We start from the raw sequence: 23275 nt of genomic DNA, 5'->3' as shown, positions 1-23275 counted from the left end.
AATTTAACCAGTAACCTTCTATGTGGCACTGTATCAAATGCTTTAGCAAAGTCTAAGTAAATCACATCCACTGCCATCCCAGAATCGAGATCTCTGCTCACCCTCTCATTAAAATAAATTAAGTTAGTCTGGTAAGATCTTTTACGCATAAAACCATGCTGGCACAAACTCATAGTATTATGATTTGCTACGAAGTCCAGTATTTGTCATGTTAGTCAAATTATTTTCATTTATGTTAAATCTTTTCAGGACATTGTGAATGACTTTTCAGCATCCTGAGAATCTTTCCCTAGTGTTTTTAAACTTTTCAAAGCTGTTCATTTATCAAAGTATTCCACCATCGTGTTTTTTATCTCCAGAAAGTGCTCCCCAGCTTTGAGCAGAAAAACAACAGTTTGTCCCATGTGCCAAAAACTTCAAAGTTTGCTCCAAATTCTGTCAGTCCACTGAGGAGTAAATTCATGAATCAAGCTTTAGAAAACATATCACAATGCCAGTTAACGTAAATTTAAACCCTAAGAACAAATTAATGTAAAATTGATCAGAGAGCTCATCTGAGCACTTACATTAATTTTTTTTAGTTTTCAAGATATTAGCAGTTTTTGAACGTCTAATATGATAAATTCTTTTTGGCCCTCTGGCCAGTTGGCTGAAATGTAATTTTCTGAGAAAAACATTTTCTCTGCTTAAAAAATTACGTTAGCAAGCAAGCAAGAGTCATCTGACTTTTCTCTGTCATATAAAGCAAAAAATCAGATAGCACCTACAGTAAACATGGATTAAGTAGCACATATGCTTATTGTGGGTGTTATCTTATTTTTTTTTTATTAATATGACATATGGATTATTGCACAAGAGAGTATTCATATATTATAGTGCACCACATATGCAATTAAGAATGCATAAGAGTTTGCGATTTGTTAAATGACTTTTCTCTGGTCAGTTTTAAGCAGAGCAACACAAGACATGTTTTTTTTCTCACAAAATGTATATTTAACTTCCACTGTGCTGTTGTTTCTTATTCATTATATTAGCAGTTTGAAGAATTTCGTAATATATCTTAAATACATAAAAACAAATGTCTTGTGTTATTGCTCTGCAATTGTGTTTAGAAAGGTTTGTAAATACATTAGCAATAATTAATAAATGTTCCTAGAATATAACAGTCAGCGGCACAGATAAACACCTCTAAAATAGCAGCTAGTTGCTTTAATATTTAATGACAAGCAGTTAAGCTGAAATCTAATTTACAGCAGGGTTGAAAGCTTTTTTTTATTCCACACTCTAAATCAGTTTCACTATGATCAAAGCAATTTTGTCTCACATCTACCTTGGGAAACACAGGAACAACTGAATACAATTTTACATACTCTGGATGGCATTTAGTGCAGATGACACTGTGGCTCCACTTTCCACCACTGACTCCACCACATGACGATGATGATTATTTTTGCGTTTTGTCTGAGCCCTGAAGAAGAACCCCACCTTTTTTATGGCGGTTGATATGCGTTTGATATTGGTTTTAAACATTTTTTTTTTAAATCTGAGTGCCCTGCTTTTCTTGATATTTAGCTGTTTTTAAATAGCGCACTATGGGGGTTATTTATCAAAGGTCGATTTTGAAAAAAAAAATTAGATTTTCAAAAGTCCACCAAATCACTCCAAATTGTTCGTAGGAGGTCCCCATAGGCTAAAACACCAATTGGGCAGATTTTAGATGTGAATAGTCGAATTTGAATTCTTAAAGAGACAGTACATAATAAATTCGAAATTCGAATTACAATTTTTCTTTAAACTCAAATCAAATTTGGTCTATTCCCTAGTCAAATTACACTAAAATAAACTCAAAATTTGAATCTTCAATTCGTCCCTTGATAAATCTGCCCCCTAGTATTTGATTAAATATTCCTGACTGAAAATTTGAATTTGAAAAATTAACATATTCTGCCATTGACTTGAAAATGAACTCGGCAAGTTTTAGGTGGCAAATATTCTAATTAGAACTGTGTCCATGGTCTAGGTATATTAAATCCCAGGCTCTTACCACACAACAGCACAAAAAGCGAAATATTTTTTAAAAAACACAAAATAAGCAATTGCAGTTTTTCTCAAAAAAAAAACAATGTTGCATTATACTAAACATTAATTTACATGTGAACTACACATAATTGTATTCCCGGTAACAGATAAGAACTACACATATATGGCTGTAGGTAACACTGTTTGTTATAGTTCTCTTGTAGTATAAAAATTGGACCTGCTGCTTGGATGCTGTTAGCCAAAGTTTTGATGAGGGTCTCAAAGTATTACCTTATAATCTGGCCTTGCAATGCCATGTTCCAACTGTTTTCTCACTGATATTAATTAAAATAATATGTTAATATGAAAGCTCTGAAGTACAGAAAGGCCATCTTCCATAGACTCAATGTAATCAAATATTTACAGTTTGTAATACAGGACCCTGTACTTAATCCATATTGGGTTAAAAAAAAACAATCCTTCTGGTCTTATGTATTGTTTAAATGATTTTAGAAGATTAAAGGGATACTGTCATGGGAAAACATGTTTTTACAAAATGCATCAGTTGATAGTGCTGCTCCAGTAGAATCCTGCATTGAAATACGTTTTTTAAAAAAGCAAACAGATGTTTTTATATTTAATTTTAAAATTTTACATGCAGCTAGCTGTGTTCTTAGTTTCCCAGTGGTCCTCAGCCATGTGACTTGTGCCTTGATAAAGGTCAGTCACTCTTTACTGCTGCACTGCAAGTTGGAGTGATATCACCCACCTCCCTTTCCTCCCAGCAGCCCATCAGCAGAACAATGGGAAGGTAACAAGATAACAGTTCACTTACAACTGCATTAATAAAAAATGCTCCCATGCCCCATTTAGTGGTAAATATGAGTAGTAAAATGCCCACTCCAGACTGTGACTCCTTCAGTTATATTGAGTAGGAGAAACAATAGCTCATCTAAAGGACTTTCCATTGTGAAGTGCTGGCTCTTTCTGAAAGCACAGGATCAGACATAATGACCTGAGATGGCTGCCTACAAACCAATTTACAACTAAAACAAAAAACACGTATTGGTTCAAGAATGACATTTTGACTGGTAGAATGAATTACTTGATGTACACAGTGTAATTTAGAACGGTGATAATAGATCCAAACCCTGTATTTATACAAGAAGTGTAATACTGTGTTAGCTAGAGTTAAGGAAAAGAACATTGTTAAAACATTATGCCTGATGTAACATCCTGAATGTTTAATGCCAGATGTAATTTTTAAACATCAAAATCATCCCATTTCATCAAACAAACAATAAATAGTATTGCATTACACACAAGCCTCTCTTTTACGTATTATTAACATGCGTTTTCCTGTATGGAATAACTAAAATGCAGAACTGAACTTTGGATTCTACATTTTCAAGGGGAAATATCATGTATTTTTAAATAAGGTTTGCTTTCTGTTTTAGTCTTTTTTAGAATAAATGTTCAATAAATCATGCGGGCACAGGGTAATCTGAAAAGTTAACCTTATGCAGCTGCATATTAATTGCCTTGACAAGAAACTATAAAATCTCATCCCTGCGACTCCAGGGAAACAATGCCTGAAAAAATGTTTCGGATTTGTGCCAGGCTTTGCTGAGAAATAACTCTGCAAGAAAAAGTCATACCAAATGCTTGATAGGAGGGGTAATAATAGGGGCAACGTTTGTATGATCACTAGTAACCCATTGCAGTATCCGGGATCTGGTGTAAATAATCTCGCACAAATTATTAAAGTGCATGTGTTTCTAAAATCCATACACGGTCTGTAAACTATAACTGGGCAATATAATGTTGCTGTGTTATACCAGCTATGACATCGTAGACATTGGTAATGATTATATTATCCAAATAATTATTGCTTTAAATTACACATTAAGCAAAATTACAAACTGCTATCATTGACAGTTGGAAATAAGCAGGTGCTACTTCAAAACTGCTTTGTTAAATGCAATGTACATAAAGACAACATGAATATAGTTTATCTACATTTATACAGGTATGGGACCTACTATCCAGAATGCTCGGGACCTGGGGCTTTCCGGATAACGGATCTTTCGGTAATTTGGGTCTTCATGCCTTAAGTCTACTAGAAATTCATTTAAACATTAGGGGGCCCATTCACTTAGCTCGAGTGAAGGAATAGAGGAAAAACCCTTCGAATTTCGAAGTGTTTTTTTGGTTACTTCAACCATCGAATGGGCTACTTCAACCTTTGATTTCGACCTTCGACTTCGAATCGAACGATTTGAACTAAAAATCATTCGACTATTCGACCATTCGATAGTCGAAGTACTGTCTCTTTAAAAAAAACTTTGACCCCCTAGTTCGCCACCTAAAACTTACCGAGGCCAATGTTAGACTATGGGGAAGGTCCCCATAGGCTTCCTATCAATTTTTTGATCGACGGATAATCCTTCGATGGATTAAAATCCTTTGAATCATTCAATTCGAAGGATTTAGCGCAATTTGTTCGATCGAAGGAATAATCGTTCGATCGAACGAATTTCGCTAAATCCTTCGACTTCAATATTCGAAGTCGAAGGATTTTAATTCGACAGTCGAATATCGAGGGTTAATTAACCCTCGATATTCGACCCTAGGTAAATGTGCCCCTAAATAAACTCAATAGGCTGGTTTTGCTTCCAATAAGGATTAATTATATTTTAGTTGGGATCAAGTTCAAGCTTCTGTTTTATTATTACAGAGAAAAAGGAAATCATTTTTAAAAATTTTGATTATTTGGATAAAATGGGAGAGTCTATGGGAGACAGCCATTCTGTAATTCTGAGCTTTCTGGATATCGGGTTTCCGGATAAGGGATCCTATACCTGTATAATGTTTTGTTTGGATTTGGATAGAATGGAGTCTATGGGAGACAGCCATTCCGTAATTCTGAGCTTTCTGGATATCGGGTTTCCGGATAAGGGATCCTATACCTGTATAATGTTTTGTTTGCATGCATTTTTACCTGCAATTCTTTCATACAATAGTCAGAACTATTTAAAATATGTTTCATTTCCGTATCTTCGTACGCTTGGCAGTTAATTCAATTGTCTTAGTATATCTTATGTTTATTTGATGCAATGTTTATTTTTGAACATATATTCCTTTTTACCCTATAAAATTGTTGTGGTTTTCAGATATATTATTCTATCACAGTGCTTCCTGTGCCTGTTTCACAGTGTTCTTGATAAGAGGGACATGCATTATAAAGCCACAGGATTGGACATGCAATTAGACAAGATTAATGCACTCAGTGGGAAATGTGACAATTGTGTGGCTAGAGTAATTGGAAGCACCCAATCTATACTTGGCCCAGGGCTTCTCGTAACCTTAATCTGTGGAGCTCATTATAATAAAGGTCATATCTGCATTTTGCTAAATATATTTTTATACATTAAATATTAGGATTGTAGGGATAAGATGAACAGAGACCTTTACAGCAAATAAAGGGTATGAAAATGTATTTGTAAAAGAGGCTTATGGCTCCCAATGCAACAAAAATAACATTAATGCACACTGTATAATAATAATAATCATAATAATAATTGTTAGGTGGTTATTTCTCAAAGTCCGAATATTTTCTGAAAAAAACTCCGACCAAATTCGCAAAGGTTTTTTTGGGCTTATTTATTAATACAGTTTCCCAAAAATTTTGTTTGCAGGAAAAAATCCGAAAAAGAAAATGACGAAAAATTAGATTTTCACGTTTTTTTCGGATTTTTCACCTGAAAACTCAGAATTTTGCCCAAAAACTCTGAAAACTTCAGGGTATTGCCAAAAACCCAGTGCATGTCAAAAAATCATTGGCACTTCTCCTATTGACTTATATGCATATATATATATATATCTCGACAGGTCTGAGATGCCGGATTTTCAGATTCAGACTTTTCCCATCCTCGGAGTTTAATAAATTCTGAAAAAATCTTGATTTTTTTTAAAAGTCCGATTTTATAAATAAAAATCACAAATTTTTCGTGATTTTTGCATTCAGAGTTTAGTAAATAACCCCCTTATTGTTGTTATTGCTGTTATTGTAGTTATTATTGTTCTTCTTATTGTTGTTATTATTGTTATTAATTATGAATATGAATTATGATGTACATTTTATTAGACACCCCCAGTGATGATGCACAAATGTAATCACCAGAAATCAGATATAAAAAATAATAAAAGTCCTCCCTCTAATGTTATAACCATCTGCAAGGTGCTGCTATATAAACAAAGAATAATACAAAAATACTGCAATGAAAGTCCAACAATGATCTTGGTATGTAGGTAATAGCAAAGTTTGCTCTAGTTCTAGTAACCCATAGCAACGAATCAGCTATTATTTCAAGCAGCATTTCAGTAGATGGTATCAGCTGATTGGTTTGTATGGGGACTTTACCCTCAATGTCCTTTCTCTCCAAAACAATGAACAGGACCAAAAAGGCAAACACAGTCAACCTGTCCATAACAAATAGAAAAGGAAAGGAAAGAAGGAAGATAAGGAGAAAAAAAAGCTTTCTGCATACAGTCTGAAAAGCTGTAACATTAACCCCTTTAGACTGAACAATAATCCACCCTGGAAGTGTAAGCCTCTCTATTTGATATGGAATGTAGCTCCTGTTCAGACCAGATGCTGCATTTTATTCTTTTTTATCTTTGTGCTCATATGCACATTGCATTATGAATACTAGTGTGAAACTACGTTGTGGGTGCAAAGTATGGTATGGTAAGGATTTAACAAAGATGTCACAAACCACTTTCCCTTTTTTAAGGAGTCTTTGATATTCAGGCAGATAAGAGGTGTGGCAAAAAATCTTCCAAAATGTTGACGTCTCTATTTTCAGCATGAGTCAGTTTTATGTAGCTCTCAGTCCGAAGAGTAAATGTAGAATCTGTGTACTACAGTTGCTTGGAAAGGAAACACTCATCTGAATGGCCGAAAGATAAGGACAGTATGATGAGAAGAAATGTTGGTTTTGCAGTCTGTGGGCCTGATTTAGGAATGCTCCAGCACAAAGGCCAAAAAACATGCAAGAGTTCTTAAACACTTGTGTGGTTTCTTTCTTTCACTACCAGGGTTGAAAAACCATGTTTTCGGAACCAAACTTTTAATTTTTTGGAAGAACTCGCTTAGGGAAAAAAGATCCGCTCAGCAGGAAGCCAAGGTATTCGAAGAAAGAAACTATGGGTGAAATTCACTAAAGGGAGAAGTGACTAACGTTAGCGTGACGTCATTTCGGGACTTCGCCGATTTACTAACGAGCGCAGTCGTAACTTCGCTATCGAAGGAGATAGACTCTAGAACTACTTCGCACTCTTATGCCAGACGAAGTTTCAACCTGGCGAAAGAGCGTTACTTTGCAAATTCACTAAGATTACCTGTTCTGCCAGACTTGCCTTCACCAGCTCAGACCAGGCGAAGTGCAATGAAAGGGCTTCTTCAATTTTTAGTTGAAAAATTTTCTAAGTCCCAAAAAACGCTGGTGTTTTATTTTATTAAGGTTCCCTGGGCTTGTGTAATGTAATGTATTTGCTGCAACATATACGTCCATTCAACTTCCTGCCGTATGCAAATTAGCCAACGCTAGCGCAACTTCGCCAGAGTTCAGCGCCCAGGACGCAACTTCGGATTTTAGTGAATTAGCGTTGTTCTGGCGAATCTATGCCTGATGAAGTGTTGCGATGTGAGCGAAGCCGGCCCTGGCGAATTTCCGCAGGTTAGTGAATTTGCCCCTACATGAGAGTTTAGGTGGTTTTTGGACCTGAATGCTCAAGGTTTGGGTACTATCTGCAATGAGTTTGTATGTTCTCTCTGTATCTGTGTGGGTTTACTCCTGGAGATCAGCATAGAATTCTGAGGGTCCTTATCCCATTTATTATCGGTCGGTTTATTTTTTCTTCAACAACATGAATATGCTGCTGAATAGAGAAAGGGTTTGATAAGAGCAGTGGGTTTCCACTATACAGAGACTGGTAGGTTATATATTTACAAAAAGTCCTCAGTTCAACTTGTGCTGCAGAGCACCATTAGTGTTATAAAATATGAGAGAGGCTAACATCTTAGAAATCAGCTTTAATTTGTTTTCCTATTTTTCTTCTTATAAACCTATCCTACAAGTGAAATAATCATTATAAGCATATCAACTAGAAATACAAGAACAAATCATAAATAAATTCAACAATACAATTACTTTCAAGATTAAATGCTTTGACTAATGTCAAAGAATTTTCTTGATCGGTGGCAAAAACACCTTTCAGCAACCTGCTGTAAATTGGGGCTCATTTATAAAAACTGGGCAAATTTGCACCTGGGCAGTAACCCTTAGTAGCCAATCAGTGAGTAGTTTTTTTTAGCCAGAAAGCAATTGTCTGATTGGTTGCCATGGGTAACTGCCTAGCTGCAATTTTTCCCAATGATTAAAAACAGTCGTTGAAGATAGCTCAATGTGCACACACGGTGGATTTCAGATCCCATACCTGCCAGTTACTAAAAGCACAGGGCTGTATTGGACAGATTTCCCTGCTGGTAAAGAAAAAGCTGTATGTGCAATTTGCTTATGTTAAGTGACACAAGAGGAAACAGTAATTTGCCATAATTTGGCAAATTTCCTGCTTGGCTTAAGGAATGGTCCAGTAGTCCGGTTTAGGGCCCCAAACAAGACATTGCAGATATTATTACTGAAGATTTCTATTGATTACATGTACAGGTATAGGATCCATTATCCAGAAACCAATTATCCAGAAAGCTCCAAATTACATCTCCAATAGACATATCCAAACACTCCAAATTTTTAAAAATGATTTCCTCTTTTTCTGTAATAATAAAACAGTACCTTGTACTTGATCCAAACGAAAATATAATTAATCCATATTGGAGGTACAACCAACCTATTGTTTAAATGATTTTCTAGTAGACGGAGAGGCCCATTTAATAACAATCCAAATTTAAATTTTTTTAACTAATTAAAAAAAATTGTGGTTTTCCCATTTTTTTCAAAAAGCTCTAAAAATTTCAAGATTTATTAAGTGTAAAAACCTCGAAAACCTCTAATACAAAAACTTTGCCAGGTAAATGTTGTCAAGGTCCTATAGATGTCAATGGGAGCTGCCGTTGGACCCTTAAAAATGAATTGGGACTTAAAGGTTTAAAGATTTTTTTTGCTAGGAATTGAACGTAAAGCTAAAATTTTTAGAGGTTTTCGAGGTATTTGTATTTTTAAGTGCATTATTTTCTGTTTGTACTTTTTTGGTATTCAAATCTTTTAATAAATGTCATGACAGTTGTAGTTTTAGAGGTTGTGAGTTTAGTCATAGTTTCATAAACCTCTAAAACGATACAACCTTTAACTAATAGGCCTCTTAGGGTATGAAGGTCCTGGAAAATTCCCTTATCCGGAAAACCCCAGGTCCTGAGCATTCTGGATAAAAGGTCCTAAAACTGTATTAATATCTGCATTATATATATGTTATATGGTAATTTATAGCCAGGGGTTGCTATATGAGCCCCTTCTTTCCTTGGCTAAAACCAGCCTGCCCTAAGGAATATATAGTAATTGTTTTGTGTCACAATGTACATTTAAGTATTGTTTGTGTGTTACTGAACTAAGGGACATGTTTATTAAGCTGTGTGATTTATATAAAAATGTAGAAAACATGGTATGGAATAAATGGCATACTTATAAAGATCTGATCTGTCATGGTAATAATCCATTATAAAATTCCCATGGTGTGTATTTTAAACCACAATTGCACCATTTTCCTATACTAAACAACAAACATGGATTAGCCCTTCAAAGTCAATGAAAAAATATTGGGACATTCTGGTGCAAAAGCTGTGAAAAATTGGCAGGCAATTCCCCAGTATTTTAGAAGCCTAAATGGGTCCTAATGGGGACTTGTGTTAATGCTCTGCCTTATTTCCTGGTGTTCACAATAGTGACCAGTAGATGGCACTGTGCTAAAGTATAAAACCCTTTGAAGCCATGCTCTCAGGGTCCATCCTGAGCAGGCAGAGCTCGAGTGGAACCTAGACAGGTCAGGTCTAGAAATGATAGGCTACTCACCTTAAGAGGTCACTCTAGGAGTGACAGACAGGCTATTTAGCTGAGCAGCTCAAGGCTCCGACGAGAGAGTCAGAGGGATTAAGATCCCGGGTACAAATTGCCCAGAAGTAGGGACTAAGTGTGTAGACTTAGAGATGTAGAATTCCCCTGGGTTCCATTAGGGAAAAGGCTGGAAGCTGGGTGTACCTTCATTGCTGCTGTGCATGTTCTCTTCCCTGTGGGAACGAATACTGACCAAAGGGGCTGTGAGTATATGCCTATCCACTGTTCTGTATGATCCTGTTTTGCTATTATATACACTCCACTGAGGATTATATTTGTTCAATAAATATGTTCATTGGTTGAGTTATAAGAACCACTGGCGCCCAATTCTTGCACCCTGCATCTAGTTACAGTTACACTACAACCTGCCTCCACACCGTTTGTGAGGGCTTACTCCCTAAGATTTAAGGTCTCATCTGGAGCACAATATTGGGAGTGAAGCTCATAGTAAGAGAACGGTACACTCATTTTACTATAGCGCTACACCTGCATCCTCCAAACCCCACAATTACCTGCACACGGGATTTCAATAAGGAACAGAAGACCCTAGTGCAATGCTTTGCGGGTTATGTAGTTCCTGCATGCTCAGTGTTGGACTGGGGGGTCTGCCCCCCCCCCCTGCAAATCACCCCCAACCCTCCCTGCCTACTTGTGATCGCCATTTTTTCGATCAGGCGGGGAGGTGGAGGTCAGAAGGGCAGACAGGTATGTGAAGTGGGTCTGGGCCAGCAGGGCCAGGAGAGCTGGCAAATCAAAGCCGGAGTTCCCCTTTAAATACCAGCGATCTAATCTTCACATACACATGTAAGGATGGGACATGAGTGGGCAATTTCACATTCCTTATTAGCACTTATAGGCAAAAGGTGCAACTTTACTGTTTAAGCCAAACAGACACAAGGCAACAGGCAATTTTGGGTTTTGGGCCGATGGTAAATGATCCTTATAGTGTAAGATTAATCTGAACAGATCCCTTCAGATCATTGCCCCAGGCACAAATGCTAATTGCATGGCCCTAATTTTCTTGTACTGGGGATAAGTTAAATAAGCCCTGTGGTGTTAAATTCATCCGAACAAGTTACAGATGGAGCTGGCTTTGTGAGTGTGTTCAGCTCAGCACAATTTAACATGACACACCTCTTTCTGTTGTTATAAATGATGTCACTCTGCAGGTATCATTTTGTGATTGTGTGTAACATGCAGCCTGCTCTGCAGCTCTGGTACTTGTCCACAGTTTAGACTTGGGCCAAATAATGTGTGGCAGCTTTGCTTCACCTTTAGGCTAAGAAGGCATTTTGCCGACCCTGGGTTTATTACACTAAAGCCTTCTAACATCTCTACAGGCTAACTAGAGCAGCAGAAGCAGCTCATTGCCTGATTACCTTCTATTGGCAGTTGCATACTTAAAAACTCAGTCCTTAGCCGCCTCTCCTGAGTATGAGCCTTTATCTCAGGCACCTACACGAGGAACTCTGTCTGATTCTGGCTGGCTGCAAAGATACTGTTCAATACAAGTTTCTGGTATCCTCTGCTTTGGCTCTTACATTGTTGGCTTCTGCGTCTCTCTTGGCTCCAATGCTTATCCTGTCTATTTTCTTGCTTTTCAAACTTTGGGCTTAGCTGACAGATTCTATTTTCCTACTCACAATCTTGGTCATCTTGACTGTTCTTGAGCCCTTGGGTTGCCTCACATATGGACATATGAAGGCACATTAATATTAAAAATGTTCATACTCCCCATGTAAAAGTATTCACATATACAAATGCTACTTAAAATGTGTTGGTTGTTTAGACCGGTGCTATTTAACTTTTTCCACACAGTGGGCTAATTGCCCATTATACTAAAAGGGTCATACTAAAAATGATTTCGGGGAAACTCGGCCATAAAATTTTGTGTAGGCTTCCACTTAAACATCAATTTGGTATACTATTCAGGCAATTCAGATATGAATAAGATGGTCCATTGATGATCATTTAAAACCCTTTGTTGAAAGACCACAAGCATGAGCGAGTTAGTGAACTCTTGAAACCAAGACTCCCTGAAAAGCTGCAGGACCTGGTGCTGCAGAAATGGCACTAGAAGCACATAAGATAAATATGAAATTGACATGCAATTCACATTAAATATCTTGCAGATGATGTCTGAATAAATATAACATTGAGCATCATGTATCTATCATGAAACAATCAACACTTTATTTCAAAATGCATTCTGTTCAAAGCTGTATTAATATCAAAAAACGCCAAATATTTTCATTCTTTGCTGTTTGTAAAAATAACCAAAAGTCAACAAAAAACCCCCAAAAGCAAAACAAAATAATTCCAGAAAACATCCATTAGGAGATACAGAACAAGAAATGTTTGAAATTTAAAGTGCTGGAAATTCCAACAATTTATTTACTACAGTTTCATGACTACATAAATGCAGAACATTTTAACACTGAAAAACATAAGGACATCTTTACTTGTCTTTTTTTTCTGTCTTTTTTTTTTCTAATAAAACACAGCAGATGATATTGCACGGTGCATTGTGAGAACAATATGGAAGCAGAAAAGAAACATAAAAAAATGAAATTACGTTTTAAAGTGGCACAGGAAAATACCAGAAAATAAACCAGGAGAATGCCTACTGCATTACTTTAGAAGCTACACACAAAAGTACATAAGATTCTATGGACCCAGAAAAGGACTGATATTAGAGAACTACGGGGAATAGGTACAATCCACATATACTAAAAATGTATATGCAAACATAACATATGACAAGTCCTTCAACTGTCTAGGATAAATTAAAAATATGGTATACAACCCGCCCCCCAAAGTCGTACTTTGTTTATTCATATATTTTCACCACTTATAATGCCAGTGAGCAGTAGAATTAGCTCTTTCTGGCAAAGAGTTTTTAATTACAAAGCAAGACCTTCCTCTGCCAGTCTATTGGAAGATGCATCTGGCACTCCACCAAGCATATTCAGGCTTTAACAACTATATTTAACAATTGAAGAACTAGACCCTCATCATCCTCAGCCACCCAGTTGATAGCTCATGGTGATGGGAGCTGGTTTGCCTTTAAAAGCTGGAGAGTCAGGTTTGGAATCTCTGCTCCTTCTCAGCATGATTGTCTTCAACGACCTTTTGTCAATCAAAGCTAACTCAGATGTGGAAATAAAGTATTACAAATGCAGGATAATTATGTTTCTATGAACAGTAGACATTCGACTGCTTGGCTTAAGTTACAAGTTTAGCTTTGTGACTAACATTTGGGGCAACACAGGAGATCACCATGGGCAAAGCACACAGTCGGGGCTGTTGCCCCAAAACCTGCCTTTCCATTTTTGAGGGATATCTCACTTTGTTGTGTGATAGTGGGAATTCTCATCAGCTATGACGGGGCATAATCTTAGCTAAATACCAGCGTTTTGTTCTTGTGACTTTTTACCAGAAAAAAACAACAACAAACCACTAGATGTGATGTGTCTTACATGGAAGAGAGTTGCCATTATGCTCTATGGACTGTTTAAGGAATCAGACCTTGGCTCTGATGTATAATATTGAAATGAACTGGTAGTAATGGTCAGATTGTTTTGAAGATACAAATGTTTTGTTGGATTTTGTTTTTAATAGAAATATCAAAATGTGGTGACCTATTGTTGGGTTTCTCACTCAGTCAAACATCACAACAGTGTTTAATCATATAAGATTATGTTAAAATTCGAAATTTCAGGGGGTCTATTAGGAATCTGGATGATGATTTGCTGATCAGACCTGTGGTACCTTGGATAATATTTATTTATTGAATTTCTTCCTTCATTTAAACATGCAATGGACCCAACCAATGCTCGTCAAAATGTTGTAATGTTGGATAATAAAAATACATGGCATGGTACAAACAGTTATAAATATGCAATTGATTTCTCTTTGTTGCTGTATTGGACTATGACTGAAGAATTTATTTCTAATTTTAAAACAGGTTTATTACCCCAACAGTTATATCAGGTGACTAATGATTGCTCATCCATGTCACCGACAGACTTTTGTAAACATCTGTATCTATCTGTATTGAAAACTTGTGTCAAGTTGTGTATTACTATAATTAATAATGAGTGTGATGATAATGCAGCATATTCATGAGTGGAATACAGTTATCAGTTTCTTGGGCTGGCAAATATTTTTGATGAACACTGATATTTAAATGGGGATACTTTGGGATGCTACAAGTGTTATAGAGCATTGTTTTGTTCTGGGTCTAATTAGATACATAGATAGTGGAATATAAACAAGATGGAGTGTTGGTTTCATATCTAAATTGTCTAAAGTCTGTTTTAGCTTGTAGTCAGTGTTTCCTTTTTGGAGGGCGAGTGGGCACAAACTATTAATTTGTTTTGGTAGTACTGGTTTTACTTAAATATGTCACAGCAATACATTGCATTAGATCATTTCCACAGGACTGCTGAAATAAAAAGAAATAGATGCACATTGAACATAATAGAAAATCTTTGGGTAATTCCATTTCTTCTGAATTAAAGCCATACAAGGAACATCATTCTGGGAAATATATAAGAAAATATAATGTAACCAAACAGTAGGCTACTAAAATATAATTGCCCTAGTTTTATTTATGAAATGTATGCAGGGTAAGTTTTCTGTAATGATCGTATCAGCCCGTCTAGTTAATTTAGAAAGAATCATTCATGTCACTTTCTTATACTGATAGATCTGGGCAATATACTCAAGGTAAGTAGTTAAATTGCTGCCATATCAATGATCAGAAATGAAATCTATTCCATAACTGTGGGATCCAATCCTCATAGAACAGACCTAAACCGTATATAGCATTGGATTGCTAATGATAGGTTAAATATTGAGATCCACTCATGCCGTTTATATCATTGCTTGACATTATCATCAAGTAATTGTCACTGCAAAAGAATGGAGGGAATGCGTATGCCTTATGGGTATCAAAACATAAATAAACACGGGACATTCCAGCACAGGAAATCAGTGCATCATGAGAGAAGAAGCTGTGACATTTTTTTTCAACATTGCAATTTTACAGTAATCATAGCAAAAATGAAAAACATGTTCAGACATTTACTCCATAGCTGTTAAAAGGTGTCAAATAAAACATAGGACCTAATTCCACGTTGCAACGAGTTTAATTGCCATCTGACAGTTGACAGGAATACATAGGGATCTCTGATTGCTCTATTTGACACAAGAATGATAATGCTAAACACAGATCCATTTTTAACATTACATCAATGTATTCCTTGCGTTAATCTGTGTCAGATGGCATTTAAACAAATTGCACCCAAGAAGCAGGTACAAATGTGCTTGTGTGCAAAATCCTTTCCCAGTTATTTCAAGAATATGAATTGTATTTTATGTTTGTCGCCAAAGTATACAATGTTTGCAACAGGTAGCAGCCCAGCTGCCCTTGTTGGCTTTTATTGTATACCAGGTAACCAAATACAATGGTCCAGTGACATTGTGTGTCCATCCACCTCGGTAAAACACAAATTCAATTTACAACGACCATTTATTTATAAAGTAGAGAGATTTTCCAAATACAAGTCAGTTTGTCTCCAACGCGTGACAATCTTTCTATACCCGTGCTTATGGCAAAAATTATACACAAATATTTACACAAATGAATCAGTTTGAAAAAAGAAATGCCTTTCGACAATGCCAGTGCTTGATTAACATTAAACAATGCTTGGAAAGTTCTTTGGAATTGCAGGTTAAACCCACAAAGTAACCCCTCTGAAATAAATTAGCAAAACACAAAAAAACAGAAACTATACATAAATACAAATGACTTTTTTTTTTTTTTTGGTTTGATTACAATACCTTGATCCATACATTTGGCAAATACAAGGTACAGGGATCTGGCAGTGTTTTTAAACACACATCAAGGTGTCTGCTAAGATTAATCTTTATACACCCTGCACGATCAAGAGAAATGCAACTCCCCTTCAGTACATCTTAGCAAATGAAACAATAAGGAAAAAAGATTGTAACATGATAACTTTGGTTGTTTTCAAAATCGACTATTTACAGGCATTTTCAACTGCAGTCATAAATTAAGCAGAGATTAAATAAAACAGCGAAAATAATAGAAATAAAGAGCTCAAGGAACATTTACAAAGAACAAAAACAAGAACTAAATGTTACATCTGGAAATGCTTTTCTTTCGTTGTTTTACCCTGTGAAAAGAATGTTGAGTATCAAACACAAAGTGTCGTTGTCTTCAAAAAAAAGCGAAGCTGTTTTAACGTCATTGCGTTTACTTTTTCAACCTGTCCTGACCCAACCCCTTTCCTATCTTGCAGGAAAAAAAAATATTTCTTTAAGAGCAACTCAGTTAATACCAACAGAACAAAAGCCTACAAAATAAATAATGATATAACTTTTGTATGAAGGTTAACATTTATCAAACTAGTATGTTTTGTGTTATCACATAGACTTTCTATACAATGTAATCCTAAAGATTTCTTATACTATGAGGTATTTGGAGAAATTGGTAAGAGAAACTGCACGGCCTACATCCAGGCAACAGGTACTCAGAGCGGAAATGGTCAGGTGGAGAGAACAGATGCTGCCAAAAGTTGGGGCACACTAAGACTTTGGTTCATCAGCTAGAGTGAAAAAGAAATGCCTTTGGTATCAAAGAAAGGTTATTTGCATGGTTGCAATGCAAAAGCACCACGGTGAAGAATTATTCCATTATTAGTATTATTATTTAATCAGCGGCCTTTCTAAAAGGCTGAGGTATTCAAAGAGTATAAGGTGAGATAGAAGAGGTCAACGGCGGTTTAACACTTTGGTTCAAGCAAGGCACTCGTCCTATGAGTTTACAAATGTTTGCAACATATTTGCCTAAAGCTTTGTTTATTCTCAAACATTATTAATGGTTTGTTGCGTACTTTTCTAGGTTGTCCAGAAGGCAGCAGATGACCATGGGCAGGCTGCTGGAATCTGATGTCCTGGTTTTAAATCTCTAATTATCTTGCAGACTTTAGAGATGTGGCCATTATTTCTACTAATGGGTTATAAAACCTTATCAAGGTCTTGTAAAAATAAAAGTCATCCCAGTTTAATTTAAAAAAAAAAAAAAATGCAGTCTTTGGTTATTATAGGACATCAGCTATGCCCAGCATAATAGGTTTTATTCGGGCACCAGCAGAAAGGAAAATTGATGAGGCCAGACCTTGATCATGTGAAGCCATCTGGTCTCTTTGCTATTGACTCCGTCAGTCCCAGGGGTGTTTTAAGCACCTCTGACCCTGAAGGGGTTAATTGTAATATATCTGGAAAAAAGAAACGTGTTATATATATCTATATATATATATATCATGAAGGTCAGGGGTTGTGGGTCAGGAGTCAGGGGAAGGTCGCAGAGTGCCTTTGGCAGACGAAGGCCGTGCAAGAAAAATCTTTGGTATTCTTTGGTATCATCAATGTGATTAAAATCACGAAATGGAAATCGAGTGAGGTAGCGTCTTTGGTTCACACTATAAATAGTAGATCTTTACATTTTTTTACATGTGGAAGCAGCTATCTCTTTGCTTCTTTGTCATAGTCTTAGGAAATAGTTACCAAATGTATTGTAAAGCTAACCACACCACAATAAAGCAGAAGACCAGCACAAAGAATTCACACTGGCTTCTGTTACAGGATTTGAACGCACCATAAACATCAGTCAGACAAAAAACGCCCTTAGTGCATTCTCTTTGTTTGTTAAATGCATAGTTTTCTTTTCTTTTTTTCCTCCCTTCATTTCTGTGTAGAAAAAAGGGACTCTACCGTACGACTGCCTTCCCACCTCGACTGAGAGGAAATGTAAAAGGATTCTTTGGTATATCAAGGGCTTGCAGTACCAGCAAGAAAAGAGCCATTGTTGAACAAATGAACAGATAGAAAAGCTATAGCAAAAATCAGATCTTAGATCTATGTATGATCATTAATAAAATGATCATTATATAGTATACAACAATCACCATTAATGTATGGAAACTCTACAATCTGAAGCCCTGAGATCTAAACACTTTACTATATCCATGAGTAGATGCTACTTTGTTTGATGAATGGCTTATTTAAAGAAAGTTGGTGTGCTCCTTGTGACAAAGATGCCAGATATTATGGATTTGTTATCTGATTATCATATAGTGAAGAGTGTCTCAAAATGCGTCTCCGTACTCCAAGGTCATTGCTCTCAGGATAGTGTTTCTTTGGTATAAGCAATTAGTTGGGTGGTTGTATTCCAAAACAGTCCAGACATTATATAAAAAGTAACATGAAAACAGAAAACATAAAAAGTACCGGAAATATGGTTATTTGGCTTAAATATAGTATGTTTTCTCTTGTGCAATATATATATTATCTTTGGGATACATTGGAGTTCATCTAAGTGATACAAAAAAAATAAACAAATATATATATTTTTTTAAAATAAACCTGCAAAGACTGTATGTATTAATGACTAATTTCAGTGCCCTGTATAAACATTCCAAACCAACTAAATAATATCCAAACTGATTTTTAACTATGCTCAAGCTTTTAGATTTTCAAGTCCTGGATACAAAGTATGGAAAATACCACATGCCATGGTGAACTGTCTTAATTACAGAATAAGAAACTGTGCAGCAAATTAAATGGATTTACAATTTGTTTAAAAATGAAATCAAGTTTTGGTTTGGAAGAGACACCAGGGGTCATTTATCAAAACTGGGCAAATTTGCACATGGGTAGTAAACCATGGTAACCAATCAGATTGCTGCATTCATTGTTCTACTTGCAGCTGGCTTTGAAAAGCTAATAACTGATTGGTTGCTATAGGTAACTGCCCATAGGCAAATTTGCCCAGTGTTGATAAATGAGCCCCGGTTGTATAATTTTGTAAATTGTATAGATTGTTAAGAAATTAATCCTTATGCATTAAAACATATAAATAATGGGTTGTATGTTAAAAAAAAAATCTATAACTTAATATATGGCCGTAGGGACTTTGCAGAAAAAGTCACCTATATCTGTTGATAATAATTAATTTTCACATAGAGGCTGCTATGTTTTGGCCTCTATTCCAGTTTAAAACAAAACCAGGGCTCTAAAATAATAAGATGGGGAGGGGTACAGATTCCTCTGTTATTTCAATGCTGCTTCAGCATTGGTTTAAAATGCATTTAAAGGATTTTCCTCCCTGAATCTGAACAATCAAACACTACTTTTACTCAAGGGAAATGGCAAGTAAGTCAAAAAATGAATAATAAAGGTGTAACCTGCAATATGCAGACAGTTAGTGATTTATTGGCCTAAGCTGCGGCACTAATAAATCACTAATTCAGATTTTGGAGTGCTGCTCTTATGTCTTTTGCCTCTTCCTAGTTTATGTTAAAATGAACCTGTTCTATGGGGATGATCTTTAAAAATATGCATATACTATACAAAATTAATTGTAGGCCATTGTTTGGTGAAACTACTAGGATTCATGCATGAAGGGAAAACTGCTTTAAAAAAGTGGAAAATGATAAGTGTGGTATAATACCACATAATCTAGAATTTTGTGCTCTGTTTAAAATAATAATATTTTTAGTACAAATAAGCCTTTTGCACATGTATTTGTATTTTAATTGTAAGAAATTAAAATTATCTATACCGATATTTGGTGAATCATGCTTAGTGTAAAAACATTGCGGAAATGTTAGAATCAATAGGATAAACTACATTTTTTTTTTCTTTGGTATTCTTCTATGGTAGAAAAGGCTTAGCTTTTTGTATGTAATCAACCCTTAACAAACAGAGAGAATGCACATGTTTAGGTGCTGTTCAACAGCTTGAACTTTACCGCCATACGGTGGAACTACTTGGTTCAAACAGTGAGAGTCGTTTACAATAAACTCAGACGACTTGCTGGTCAAGCCACATCCCATTCTGTAGACATGTTTTGACCATGTTCCTTACCATGGGTTTGTATACTTTAGATTCTGATCTGCCCTACACCTTCATGGAAATGTGTTACGAGAATGAAGACCCCATAAAATGTCCATTCAATGACAAGAGATCACGATGTTCCAAACCACCAGACGACAAAATACTGTGGGAATAATGATGATGACAGGTGAAGGTGTAAGGTCAGTGGGATTGGTTTTGGTATTTTGACTCCATTTTTTTTTTTTGCGTTCTCCTGAAAAAATGTCTTAGGAACAAAAGTCACTAGGAGAAATGAGTCTTTGGTTTCTTTGGACTTATAAATTATTTTGGTTTCAAATAGTTATAAAGTATAAACCTAATACGCTGAGGTCCTGGTCTTTGTATTAAAGCTTTTCCACCGAGGTTTAAGTTTCTGGGGTTTGTGTGTTTCCCTTCATGCTTTGGTACAAGTGCTTGATGAAGATGATGTGTTGCCAGACCCAGAGTTTCCCTCATCCTGCCACTTATCAAGACTCCTCCTGCGAGCATTCATGAAAAAATTACTGACTGTGCTGAGCTCCAGGCCTAGCTGCTGGGAAATGGTGATTTGTAACTCTTTGGATGGACGCTTATTTTCTTTAAATATTGCATGGAGAGTTCTGCGTTGGACATCTGTGAAGACCAACCTTGGCTTTTTTGGTGTATTCCCTCTGTCTTTTCCATGTTCTTGTTCTTTTCGTTTACATGCTATAAATAAAGAATAAAAGTATATGTTGGCAAGTGTACTTAACTGCATAACAATATGTGCACACAGTAAAATAAAGGGTCCAAAAAGGCTTTTTACACTGATTAGCGTTAATTCAAACAGTTCTTGTGGTGATTCCTTGGGTGCTCCGCCTCTGGCATCCCTTATATATTTGATTTATAATAGCAGTTGGAAACACTCACAAAAGCAGAGTAACTGCAATTAGGCTTTTTATTCCATTACCACACAACATGTTTCGGGCACCTGGCCCTTTCTCAAGTGAGAACTTGAGAAAGGGCCAGGTGCCCGAAACATGTTGTGTGGTAATGGAATAAAAAGCCTAATTGCAGTTACTCTGCTTTTGTGAGTGTTTCCAACTGCTATTATAAATCAAGTAAAATAAAGGGTTCTAGTACATTCCAAAGGTTATATTGTGGTTAATAGGACATCACAACAAAGGGGACTTTCATACCAGCCCATATGACTTATAAGAACTTAACAATTGCTGCATGCTGGGCTACATCTGCATTAGCATTGTTACCAATGAGCACAATCTGACAAACTCAAACAGCTTTCAGGTTCCACAAGGGATAATTGCATTAAACATTTCCCAAAAAATATATATCTGGTTGTTTGCCAACTTTGTGCCAGCTGGGTGCTTATTATAGACTAGCATACCTCCCAACATTTGAAAAATCTAAAGATGGACAAAAACCGGCCTTTCTGTAATATGGATCTCCATAATTAAGGTTTATTAAAAAAAAATGTAGACATTAAATAAACCCAATAGGATTGTTTTGCTTTCTCTGAAGTTTATGTATTTTATTATTACAGAAAAAAAGGAAATCATTTTTAAAAATGTGAATTGTTTGATGATAATTGACTCTTTTGGAGTTTTCTGGGTAACATATTTATGGATAATGGATTTATATTTAAATATATATATATATATATATATATATATATATATATATATATATATATATATATATATATATATCATGCTAAAGACTAAATATATATATTTAAAGATGTCAGCATCAAATATGATTTGCTGATTCTGGTATTGGGGGAATGTTATCGTCCATTTAATAACGTCATTTAAATTCTTTATGAAAGCTAAGATGGTGCTAAGAAGATACGAAGATATTTAATTAAAGTTTGCATAAAAGTAATATTATTAGGTGCTGTCTGTGATTATCTTCCTTATTTCTACTATTAGATCATTAATAAATTAGATAAAAGTACAGTTTTGCTGCTTTTGTAATAAAATAAATATACCCTGCAAGGAAAAATTCAGGAAGTGGATGCAGTAACCAAAAGCAACTGATCAATATTTTCTGTGTCTAGTCTGGGCTATGGTGTCTGATTCTTTTTTTTTTTTTTTTGCTATCAATATGGATAAAAGATAAAAGTTATTGGAAGGCTGGTATCTGATTTCAGAATAGGAGGCAATCTTTCATTTAGACAGACTAAAGCCAAAGTCTGTCAGTTTTGAGAATTCCTCACTGTATATTTTTGGTAAAACAAGAATGGCTATTTTTGAACTTGTTATAAAGGCTGCTACAGTGTTGATCATAAACCTTTTTTGGTCATAAATGAGTTCTAAAATATAAATTAGGATGTATATTATGCCAAATGTATTGAAATTTAAAATAGGATTAAAAAAAGAATGACTTCTTTACTTGTGAAATGATTTTTTTATTGATAATAACAAGGAAAATAACTCCTTCATTTCCTGGGGCTTTATTAATTAGTTGGGTGTTAGAGAAGACTCCATAGCACAGAATTGAGTGTGTCTGCTCTGATCAACAAGGGAAATGCTTTGATAAGTGTCAGGAAAGTGTTAACTGTTAAAAATATTGAACTGGATTCCTCAGTTCAGTATTTTAGAAATCTATCCCTAAGACTTATTTTCAAAATGAAAGCAAATCGACCTTTTCCATTTACCCACACTGTAGTGTATTTTGATTATAGGTTCCATTTTAAAACACCCAGCAGTGTACAGGACTTTGCAACTGTGCAGTATTCAGGGATTAAACATTGTCTGCCTTTATTGTACAAATGATTACTGAACACAGAATGAATATGATGAAACAAATCATATAAATCAATAGTGTATATAATAATAATAATAATATTATTATTATATTAGTATGTTTGTCTTTCACATAACATGGTGAGCGCAGGAAAATGACTGGGATTATAGCCAGGCTACTAAACACAGAGCAAAGTCAACTTTGACAGGTTGAAATAATGTTCTACTCTACTTTTATCTTTTAAGTAAAATTCTTGTGAACGTTAATAAGTTAATGAGCACACAGAGACCTATCTGTTCTGTGATAAGGAGGCGCCTCACATATTGTATTGCTAGTAGCACTTGGGAACAACACCTATCTATTATCAGAGTTTTGTCTGACTCTATTGCTCTATAACATTCACACAAAGGCTATACACAATATGCTATGGATCGGGA

At 35.6% G+C, this 23275-nt stretch overlaps 1 protein-coding gene and 2 long non-coding RNA genes across 3 annotated transcripts in view; 2 read left to right on the top strand and 1 right to left on the bottom strand.

The window, feature by feature from the left end:
• The window catches only part of LOC121401552, a 69037-nt gene extending 48830 nt beyond the window's left edge, over positions 1-20207 (top strand). Inside the window, exon 3 of the long non-coding RNA XR_005966342.1 lies at positions 20126-20207. This is a non-coding gene — a long non-coding RNA (uncharacterized LOC121401552). The remainder of the gene's footprint in view (positions 1-20125) is intronic.
• The window catches only part of onecut1.L (one cut homeobox 1 L homeolog), a 34497-nt gene continuing 24327 nt past the window's right edge, over positions 13106-23275 (bottom strand). The window contains exon 3 of the mRNA XM_018253065.2: positions 13106-20801. Within this exon, the coding sequence (XP_018108554.1) occupies positions 20509-20801 (293 nt within the window). The 3' untranslated portion in view covers positions 13106-20508. The remainder of the gene's footprint in view (positions 20802-23275) is intronic.
• Positions 20196-23275, top strand: part of LOC121401551 — an 82573-nt gene continuing 79493 nt past the window's right edge. Inside the window, exon 1 of the long non-coding RNA XR_005966341.1 lies at positions 20196-20275. This is a non-coding gene — a long non-coding RNA (uncharacterized LOC121401551). The remainder of the gene's footprint in view (positions 20276-23275) is intronic.

Source organism: Xenopus laevis, chromosome 3L (genome assembly GCF_017654675.1).
Source record: "Xenopus laevis strain J_2021 chromosome 3L, Xenopus_laevis_v10.1, whole genome shotgun sequence".
Taxonomy (NCBI): Eukaryota; Metazoa; Chordata; class Amphibia; order Anura; family Pipidae; genus Xenopus; species Xenopus laevis.
Note: the sequence above shows the minus strand (reverse complement) of the source record. Positions and strands in the feature narration are given on the sequence as shown.